The following is an 11,309-nucleotide window of genomic DNA, read 5'->3' as shown; positions in this document are numbered from 1 at the left end:
CCTCCAAGGCCTGCAGAGATTTTTAACATGCACTGAGTCAGATATCAGAATTAGTTTAAATAAGCTGAACCTCTCCAGCATCCGATGACGTTTATACAATAAATGGTGAAAAAGTATTTTGGTGCCAGACATCACCCAACTCTGACACAAGTGTTCAAATTCAGCGTCTATGGCAAGGTGATACAAATGTAATAATGTTGCATCTCCTTCTTCTAGTGAATTATGGAACTTTGCAGCAGGTCAGAGGTGATTGAAGACTCCGCTGTGGAGGGCTGGGATGTGATTGACTCTGGTGGTTTTGGACAGATCTACAAAGTCAGGCATCGCGTTTGGTGCTGCGATGTGGCCATTAAGCTGCTTCATTATGATGATGGGTAAGTGGTTGCAAAGAATGCCTCATTATCAGGTAATGAGATAATTTACTGAACAAATAAACACACACAGGTCCAGCTCATCTTTGCTACGTGAACTTAACATGATGTCTCGAGCAAGGAACCCCTACGTCATTCATGTCCATGGGGTGTTTAAGGGTAGACCGCGTTCTCCTAGCTCCTCGGTACAGCTTGGACTGGTCATGGAGTTCATGGAAAGAGGGTCATTGGCCTCCTTGCAGGTATGCAAAACCCACTCCACTCCAGAGTTATAATCTAATGAACCATTTTAAGGATAACCATGAGGTTTTATAAATTAATCACCAAAGAATCAAGCTGAATAGATTGATAACTCATAATGTTTTGCTTAATTTATTAAACTAATTGGGTTAAAATGTCAAACAGGGTAGTAAAGGAAACACTTGTTTGGGTCAAGGGACTTCTAACTTCTTGGTTATTAAAATAGTTTATAGGATCAGGCAGACCAACCTTAACTGATAAAAGAAGCTAAAGTTTATGTACCACCACCATCAGTTCCCAACGACAATGTCTCCACTAAAGAATACATTAAAAATAAGAAATGCAACGAAGATTGAATAATATTAGTGGTGCGAAAATGTAAAGGAGTATATGGTCAGTTTACCCTTGTAACAATGGAAGTGATCTTGCCTCTCCTGACAGAATACTTTACGAAGTCCGCTGCCCTGGCCGCTGTCTGTCAGGCTGACCCATCAGGTGGCTCTGGGTATCAACTTCCTCCACAGTCTCTCCCCCCCTGTGCTGCATCTGGACCTGAAGCCCAGCAACGTGCTGCTGGACGGCTCTCTGAACGCCAAGGTGAGGCCCCAAAGTTTTCACATCAAGTTTGTGCATTTATGATGCAAAGGTAAAGACGTTGGACCTCATTCGCCAACCATTCAGACAAATTTAAGTCCTAGATGTAACCTAACGATCATTTGAGTGCTGACATGTTTGAGAAAAGTCAGTCTTTGTGTCTTTTTCTGCTGTCCAGAACATTAAAAAATAATTATCTTAATAAAAAATACAATAATACAACAAAAATATTCAACTTTTGTAATTAAAGGTCAATCTTCCTCATGCTTACTGCTGATATTAGGTATTATTTAAAGCACAGGTGTCAAACTCCAGTCCTAAAGGGCCGGTATCCTGCAGGTTTTTGTTATCTCCATGCTCAAAAACACCTGAACAGGTTGACAAGAATGTGTTAGATCCATTTGATTTGAATCAGGTGTGTTTGTGCATGGAAACAACAAAAACCTGCTGGATACTGGCCCTTGAGGACTGGAGTTTGACACCCCTGATCTAAAGCATGGGTGTCCTGCTCTGGTCCTTGAGGGCCACAATCATGCAGGTTTTCCATGTATCCCTGCTCCAACACACCTGACTCAAACTAATCAGTCATTGGCTGTTTATCAATTTAATAGAAGCCAGGTGTGTTAAAGGAGGATACATTGAAAACCTGCAGGACAGCAGCCCTCTTGGACCAACTTTGGGCACCCCTGATCTAAAGTGTCAAGAGTTAATATCATCTGATGATGAAATAAATGATAGAACATGGGGATACAGATCATGGTAGACTGAACAACGCTGGCTACCAGTATGTGTGCCCGTGTCTAAATTTTGTAATTGACTAAATTCCTCATGTATGCTGCAGAAATCTTTATATAAAGAATGTATGCTAAGTAGGTAGGTTACACATGCTACTAGCAGGGGGCAAAGATCCTGGCAGATAGCACCCTCAGAAAGCACGCATTAATCTTTAGAACACTAAGTGGTTTTAATAGAATCTGATTTTATTTTTTAAGCAAAGCAAAAACATTTGGTCCTTCTTATGTTATGTAAAAGGAAAACAAAGGGACCACTCTATGCAAGTTACATAAGTACAAATGAACGAAGAGCCTATTTTAGTATGTGCTGAATAAAAATATAATACACATTTATGTAAGGTTAGGTAATCGTCAAAAAGTTCTGCTTTCATTATTAACCCTGAATGCAAAATAAAATAGTTAAGCTTTAAGGACAGAGTGTATGGCAGACTGTCTGATCAATCAGTTTAGTGTAATAGTTTGATTCTCCATGTTTAGCTCACAAGTCAAGTTTTCTTCTTCATTTGGGTCTTGTCCTTTTTTTGCTAAATACCAGCGCAGCGCCACCTTTGGTGGGATTGGGGATATATTGCTGTAATGGTTTGGCTCGTTTGACAAAAGTGCAGCGTGAACGCGATCTCGATCTGCATGGATACACCCCCCTACAACTGAGCCGAGTCCCCAATTGGACCGAGCCTAGTGGACGATCCTGATGTGAATGCACCCTGAAAGTTGGGCCTATGTGGGTGCCAAAAATTGCAGTTCTTCCCTCATCTGCTACGGGCTGCAAAACAGCAAATCCCCATAGACTCCCATGTTAAAAAGACCAACTTCACAGCAGAAATAAACATGTTTACAGCCTGGTTAAAAAAAAAAAATTAGGTTTAATAAATGTTTACCTTCATGACAACTGTGAAGAGTGAAGTTTTTTAAAAGTCCTCTGTTTAGAAGTAATTTAAACTTGAAATTCAGCATAATTAGGTGCGTGTCTGTTTGGCTGAATGGTACCCAATATCTCACTGTAAAAAGGGAGCGTGTAGAACAACTGTGGTTTTTAGCATTACTTAGCTTTAGCCTTTCTACCTCTGTTAGCTGGTTAGCTCCCGCTAACTCTAGGTTTGCTTGGTTAGCTCTTAGTTACAGGCAGGCTGGTGTTTGGATAGACGACAATCATTCACCCCCACGTTCACAGCCCCCCTCTCAGCTGTACCTCTTTGCCCATTTTTGTATTTTCTGTGAGCAACATTACGTGTGACGCTGCCAAGATTTTGACGGTGGAAACCGCCCAATGAGCTTCAATTTAGCTCTTCAGAAACATCATGGTGGCTCTGTCCATTTTTTTTTATATACAGTTTATGGTTGTGACTTTCTTGTCCAGTAAGCATTTTTAAACTCTCAAAAACACAAAATTACTACAATCTGAAAGATTGTGTCTGTTATTGGTTTCCATTAAAAATTGATTATAAATCCCTTTCTGTGTCATCACAACCAGTCACACTATCTGTACTCTGTTATCCCACCTTGAGAATATTTATTCTGACATCCTCTTTATTTTATTTTCCCTCTCCACCCTTTCTGTGTTCTAGCTTACAGATTTTGGCCTTGCAAAATTTTATTACAGCGTCACAGGGTCATCCAGGAAAAACACTGAAGAGGAGGGTGGGACTATCAGCTACATGCCACCAGAGGCTTTTGACTTATCATATAGTCCTACCCGGGCCTCTGACATCTACAGGTAAATGAACAGTAAGCAAGCATTAGATTTTTCTAAAAGAAACTGTCAGTCATGTAGTAATAATGAGCAATTCCAGTGCATCTGAGCATTTTCATATTCATGACAATTATGTCAGGATGTTTATGTACTTTGGCAGTGTTTCTGAATACAGGCTTGGCAGAAACTTAAAAATGTTAATATATGAGGGTAAAGCCTTAAACTTACATATATTTACTAAATATATGTACCAGTTCCCAGTACTCAGGTGACCTCTGCTAAAATGCCCCTGGCCAACCCCCCTACTGCCTTCACATATACATGTCATGTATTGTATTGATATTAATCTTGTGAAAATATCTTATCAGCTCTGCTGAATTTCCTTCATGTCTCTTTCAGCTTTGGGATTCTGCTTTGGTCTATAGTCACAGGGAAGCAACCATATCCATGTAGGTGATTAATATGCCGAAATGTTGACCGAATGTTTTACTGCAAGTCATCGCCATCATGTCCACATTTAAACATTGGCAGCATCATATGGAGTCATGTTTTAAGCCACAATATAAACTTTTACAGAATATTTAAATTTCATTTTGATCTGTTTTGATATCTAAAGTAACTTTGTGCTCATGGTGGTATTGTATAGTAGACTAACCAGAGCTTAGTTACTGAAACATTGTTGAGAGTGCCTCAATATAGTAAAGTTGAAGTCTACAAAACCTGAGAAACCTGTGCTGTTGGGAAATGCTGAGTTGATTTAACCCTTAAACTACTGATAGGTAGAGAAGATTTTTCAGTGACTACAGTGTATTTTATTTACAATTAATGGAAATAAATCTGACAGATTTACTACTTGGCCAGGCTATGTAATACCAAAAGCTAAATATTTGTCATCCCATGACTGCTTCAAGTTTTGACCATTTCACTATTGTAACTATTATCAACAGTCATCTCAACAATTTGGTAAAAAAATATCAATTCTCATTATTATTGTCCAAAGGAAAATATTAACTTAAGAGAAACACTTTGCTTGCTTTTATCTTAATGTGAGCTTCAAAGAATAAAAAAAAAAAACCTCAAGCGTCTTTAAGTATCATTGTTCAAATTCTGTAAAAGTTTTTGGATCTACCAATGAGAAAATATTTGTAATGCAATTTAAAGTAGCACCATGTAACTTTCCAAGCTTGAATCCATGTGCTTCTGACATTTATCATACACACTCCTGAAGCCATCGTTGCTCAGCAGTATCCAGAGCTGAGGTCTCCAACTCGGTCCTACAAGGTCTGCAATCCAGCAGGTTTTCAATGTATCTTTTCTCCCACACAGCTGATTGAAATTGTTGATTGTTTGTGTTGAACCTGATAGGCTGTTAGATCCCTTTTATTTGTTTCCGATGTGTTGAAGCAGAAATACATGGGAAACCTGCTGGAGTGTGGACCTTGTAGGACCGAGTTGGAAACCTCTGATCCAGAGGCTGAGAAACCGCACTTCACAGCTGAGTTTTTTATTTTGTGCACATCAATGCTTTTAACAGGATATCAACCTGTTGGCTGTTGAGGAAATGTCTGATTCAGCAAAGTAATGCAAAGGGATTTCAGACAAAAAAAAGAAAGAGGTAAAAGGTGCAAAGCAAGAAATAAGACAACATCAGACTGACTTTTACTGGCTGGAGAGAGTTCAGAGTACACGTAGGATGCAAGATGGATGTAGAATTAGCCATTGTTAGAGAGTGACTCATGGATAAAATTGACCAAAGCTCCACAGTGCTTCTATAAATCAAGTTATCAAGAAATATTTCAAAGTTACAAGGACTTATGGACAGAGGAGACCTCTTAAGGTCTACAGTATATTCTCAAAATGACAAGTTGGTAAATGTCGTCTATGGGTTGCATACAGTGTAATAATTCAAGGCAAACAAATAAAAAATTAATGTTTACCTGTAGTAGTAAGATATCCTTTATTTCCCCTAAAAATGGGGCATTGAATGATAAATAAAAGGAGTGCTGAGATATGTTTTCACTCACATTTTCCAAAAGGAAGAAAAACCTAAAAACAAAACAAAACAAAAACAATCAAAATAAAAAATGTACTATATGGGATCTTTCTTTTCCCTGATTTCACCTCCCTGTCGTATTTGTGACAGTCAACCTTGATTTTGTCCGACTTTGTTGAAAAATCAAAAGCAACTGCTTAAGATGTTGATATATTTCAGCCACACATGAGCAACTCCTTCATGCCAATAAATCTGAAAAAGTATTTCTCTACTTCCTTCTTCTGCCACAGATGCAATGTCGTGCTTAGTGCGGTTACGCATCCCGAAAGGAGACCGTCCATCTCTGGATGAGATCAGGTGTCAGGCTGAAGGCCGCATAGGGTTGACAAAGCTCATGAACCTCATGGAGAAATGCTGGGATTCAAGTGCCAGCCAAAGGCCCACTGCCTTCGGTAAGAAAAATACCTCGTTTGTAATAAAAATAATCAAGCTTGAAGTGAAAAAAATACCTTTTAAACAAATTAGAGGTATTGTTGATAATCATGTGGGCCAATATATGGACAAATTTCTCAACTGATATAAGCTACTGACATAGAGGCTACTTTTCAAGTGATTTAGTGAACTATTTAGCCCTAACCACCCCATCCTGAGCTGTCACCTTATCGTTGTGGAGGGGTTTTTGTGTCCTGGAGTTCCTAGCAGCAATGTTGTTGGGGCCTTTATGCCCCTGGTAGGGTCACCCATGGCAGGTGTCTAGAGGAGGGACCAGACTAAGTGCGGCTCAAAGACCTCTATGATGAATACGACCATGGGCGAAAATGTTCCCCTGCCCAGACGTGGGTCACTGGGGCCCCCTGTGGAGCCAGACCTGGGCGAGGGATATGAAAGCGAGTGTCTGGTGGCTGGGCCTTTGCCCCGCTCAGCCCGAAAGGGTTAAATGGGCCCCACCTCCTGTGGGCTCACCATCTGCGGGAGGAGCCCTAGGGGTCGGGTGCAATGTAAGCTGGGTAGCAGCAAGAGACGGTGACCCTGGCGGTCTGATCCCCGGCTGCAGAAGCTGGCTCTTGGGACGTGGAACGTCTCCTCTCTGGTGGGGAAGGAGCCTGAACTTGTGCGCGAGGTTGAGCGGTTCTGGCTAGATATAGTTGGACTCACCTCGACGCATGGCTTGGGCTCTGGAACCAGTACCCTCGAGAGGGGCTGGACCTTCTTCCACTCTGGAGTTGCTCATGGTGAGAGGCGCTGAGCAGGTGTGGGCATTCTCATTAGCTCCCGTGGTGCCTGCACGTTGGGGTTTACCCCGGTGGACGAAAGGGTAGTTTCGCTCCGCCTTCGGGTGGGGGAACGGATTCTGACTGTTGTCTGCGTATATGCACCAAACAGCAGTTCAGAGTACCCACCCTTTCTGGAGTCGGAGTGCTGGAGGGTGCTCCTTCTGGGGACGCTCTTGTTCTGCTGGGGGACTCCAATGCTCAGGTAGGCAATGACAGTAAGAACTGGAGGGGAGTGACTGGCAGGCATAAATTGGACTCTGCGCCAGTCCGTCGTGGTGAAGAAGGAGCTGAGCCAGAAGGCGAAGCTCTCGATTTACCAGTCTACATTCCTACCCTCACCTATGGTCATGAGCTGTGGGTCGTGGCCAAAAGAACCAGATCTCGTATACAGCCGGCTGAAATGAGTTTCCTTTGCAGGGTGGCCGGGCTCTCCCTTAGAGAGATAGGGTGAGGAGCTCGGTCATCCGGGAGGGGCTCAGAGTAGAGCCGCTGCTCCTCCGCATCGAGAGGAACCAATTGAGGGCATCTTGTCAGGATGTCTCCTGACACCTCCTTTGTGAGGTGTTCCAGGCATGTCCTTCTGGGAGGAGACCCCGGGGAAGACCCAGGACACGCTGGAGGGATTATATCTCTCAGCTGGCCTGGGAACGCCTCGGGAACCCCCAAGCAGAGTTGGCAAATGTGGCTGGGGAGAGGAAAGCCTGGGCTTCCCTGCTGAGGCTGCTGACTAAGCCGGATAAGCGGCAGAAGATGGATCGATATTTAGTACTCACTAGTTATTCTAGACAATATAATACCAGTTAATTATTTTCACAGATTTGTACTTCATGAAATTCCTTTTCATAAAGTATATTACTACTTTACACAACTCCACTTGCTGACTCGTATTTCATGGCAATAACCAGATGCCCGTACAGAAGTTTACACATGAACAAATAATGATTTTAGCTCTGATAATCAAATCTTTTTGTCTTTATGTTCTGTTCAGAGTGCACAAGAGAGACAGAGGAACAGTATAAGATGCACAAACACGCAATACGTGATGCTGTCCATCACGTGCTGAAAAAACTGGAGGAGAATGATTGTAATTGCCCGTCCTCAAGTCAAGCTGAGGTGAAATTTTACCATGACAAAGCATATTTATGATTTAAATGCAGTTTTTATTCAGGCCTGACTTGCTCTTTCCTTTCCTCTTTCCAGGACCTAAAAGGAGAAGAAATAATATCAGAGCAGCTTCATACCCTTCCTATTTCTCATGGTCTAGGTTTGTTAAATTATATTATGTAGTTATATTGTGTAAATACAGTTCTCACTTTAAAGGATATGAGTTAGTTTTATCACTCCATTTAGGCTATAGTAACAAATTTCTTGTTGTTCTTTGTAGTCATAGTTTGTATTCCTTCTGCTAGCTAAAGAAAAACAGCTATGCTAAGCTAAAATAAGCTAAATTAAGCAAAGCTGTGTATAACATTACCTTTACCATATCTTAATCTGATACACAAACATTAATTACATTTGTATGATCTTCATTAGCTTTAAATATCTTGGTTAAAATGAGATGTCTGTTAAATTTGGTTTAAATACACTAAATCAGATTTAAATGACAGCACCAGTTTTCACCTTTAGCATTTATCTGTGCAGTTCCTGCCAGACCTGAACCTGTGAACATTTGTAATGATGTACCACCAGGACGCCTACCAGTTCAGGTAAGAGTCAAGCTATTCTGACAGATTATTTTTACAAGATCAACCCTAAAGTTTCTTAAAGTCACCAATAAGAATTTATGTGTAAAACATTGCTCCTTAAGAGAGCAAAGAAAAACGTAATATCATATCACAGTTTTCAAGAACTATGTCTTTCACCAACTAAGTTTATATTACGGACTTTGTAGTTTTGGAGTGTTTAATTCATTGCAACAAATTGGTTAGTCCTGTGGTATTACAACACTGTATGTTTTTAGGAAGTATTGCAACCGTCATTTCCTGCTGCACCAGTGGGGGTTTTCACAGAAAAGATTGGAAATCACGACAAATCTAATAAATATTATGAAAGAAATAGAAATATGAGTAAATAAAAAAGCAAATGGATTGGTAAAATAAATTTGTTGGATGAAAAGAAATACAGTATACAAAAGCCAGAAGTCATGTGTTGCAAATTTGTGACAGATGAACTGGGCCCGAAACAAAATACCAAGCTTGTATTTTCTGAGGTTTGGGTTTATTGTGACCCAAATGCATGCTTTGAAGCAGAGAAAAAGGATTTTTATTTTCCATTGCAAGTCCTCAAAATGAGTCTTCATAAAACTAAATGATGGCATTTGTTTTTACTTGTGTTACTTTCCATTACTTGGTTCAAAAAACCGTCATGGTCAGCACTAAAATAAATTCTGTTTTCAAAAACAGCAATCACCTTTATGGGCACTGTTTACCTGGATGCCTTGCATACATGTGACAACTTTTTAAGTGTAGCCAAAAAGTAATTTGGTAAAGATAATAAATTCAGTCGTGGTTGGTGCTTAGATAGACCCTTATAACACTGAGTGTGATTGACTGTAAATAGCTCATGTTTATCGCTTAGGTCAATGTAAATTTAATTACCATTTGAGATAGTTTTATTGTCTGGCCCTAGCTCAGACATTTTAACAGCATACATGCAATTACTATCATGACCACTAGAGGTCACATACTCTCCATAGAAACAGTAGGTCTTGTTTGGTTTGGTTTGCATCATAAAACAACACATGGACTGGACAGTCTGAGGTGGGCAACTTATAAGCCAAAAGGTTCAACATTTTCTTTTTTTCTTTCGCTGTATTTAACCTGTTTCTAATTAGTCATCGTTATCTAATTGATTATGTGGCAGTAAACCAGTGAGGACTATTATAGTGGGTAGTAAAGGAGTATTTCTATGTTTTCAGATGAGAAATCGTTTTTGTGATTAGTCACTTTACAGCACACAGCATGCCATTTTATCAAACAGGTGTGAAAAATGTCTCCCGAGTCACAGTCCACCTTTTCCTTTTCATGTTGCAGGAAATGGCCGGTAGATACGCTCTGAATCAAAGAGAAAAAGTCGACGGTAAGGAGGAGGTTGGAGCTGAAGCAGGAAGGGAAACGTTTACATCCTGACTCAGACAAACAAAATGATCTGTTTCGTGTGTTTCAGATTCACATCCAGGGAGGTTCACAAATGTGTGTCATGTTGATCAGGCCCACTCATCAGGAGACTATAAAATAAAGCCCTCTTCCGTTCATCCCATCCATTCATTAGCTCCATCTCACTCAATGAAGAAGCCAACTCAAGACAAGGCTGAAAAACACTTTCAGCCAGCTTCTAACAAAAGACTGACACCACAATACCAAGTGAGTTTTTATCCATGTAAATCCTCTCCAACAAAACAAAGTAATTGCTATAAATTATTTTAATCCATAAAAGGTTTAAAGTGCAACTAAATCAGATTTATGCTGATGTAGATACTGAATAAATAAATTAATAGATAAATATTGGCAACAGTAATAAATGATCTAGTATTAGAAACACAAACAGTTCTGCCCAACTTCAGTCAGTTAAGTTCTGGTTGTGGTTTTTATCATGTTGCACTTTTATCTGCTTGTATGGCAAATAACCAGTAATGAAATTGGCACAATTATAAGTAATCTCCTTTATTTATTTATTTTTTTACATTAAACTTCAATATGATTTAGCTGTTAAGAAACTGAATGAATGAACATTTGACTTTTATCATGTTGGGTTAAGTTATGCACCGATATCATTAATCAAACCCTCTTTTTTTCCGCCTCACTCTGCAGCGTCAGCTTTCCAGTCCGGTACAAAGGGTCAACATGATCTTCTCTGATATAACTGGAGTACAAGTTGGCAACTACAATAGCATGAGCATCCATACCACAGACCCACTGGAGAGGAGGCGGCACCCAACAGCACCATCAGCAGTGCCAGCGAGTCCCCATCACACTAAGCGAGACAGGAGGAGTTGACTTTTCTATAATAAGAAAATCTAATAATGTCTTCAGTTAAACCAGGATTCAGGTCATGATTTCACTGCAAAAAGGCCCCAAAGGTGTGTTTTATTCATTTTATTGGTTCTTTTTTACTTCAGCTTTTTCCGTTTGAAAGATTTAGACCAGGAAGCCGAAACCCCACACCTCCTTTTTGCACTGTCAGCAGTATAAAAATGAGCCAAATCTGCTCAGATGGTTTTTGTTTTTTAACCAACTGTGGTAGAAAAATGTCCACAGTTGTAGTGCCAACTCTCCTTCAGATGCCAAGAATCTCCTTTCTGACAGACGGACTTTTAATCAGAAAAGGTTGTGTGTGAACTCTTCTCATCTATTT

At 40.2% G+C, this 11,309-nt stretch overlaps 1 protein-coding gene across 1 annotated transcript; it reads left to right on the top strand.

Moving 5' to 3' along the window:
• Positions 1–222: 222 nt before the first annotated feature.
• On the top strand, positions 223–10,951 carry ripk3 (receptor-interacting serine-threonine kinase 3; the record flags this gene model as incomplete). Its single annotated transcript, XM_079257531.1, has 8 exons — positions 223–374; positions 445–613; positions 1,053–1,208; positions 3,565–3,713; positions 4,089–4,138; positions 5,973–6,134; positions 7,945–8,069; positions 10,766–10,951. 8 exons carry the CDS (start codon positions 223–225, stop codon positions 10,949–10,951), a joined length of 1,149 nt encoding a protein of 382 aa, XP_079113657.1.
• Positions 10,952–11,309: the final 358 nt, after the last annotated feature.

Source organism: Telmatherina bonti, assembly GCF_933228915.1.
Source record: "Telmatherina bonti genome assembly, chromosome: 18".
NCBI classification, from domain to species: Eukaryota; Metazoa; Chordata; class Actinopteri; order Atheriniformes; family Telmatherinidae; genus Telmatherina; species Telmatherina bonti.
The sequence above is the reverse complement of the archived record's forward strand: the minus strand, read 5'-3'. Positions and strand labels throughout refer to the sequence as shown.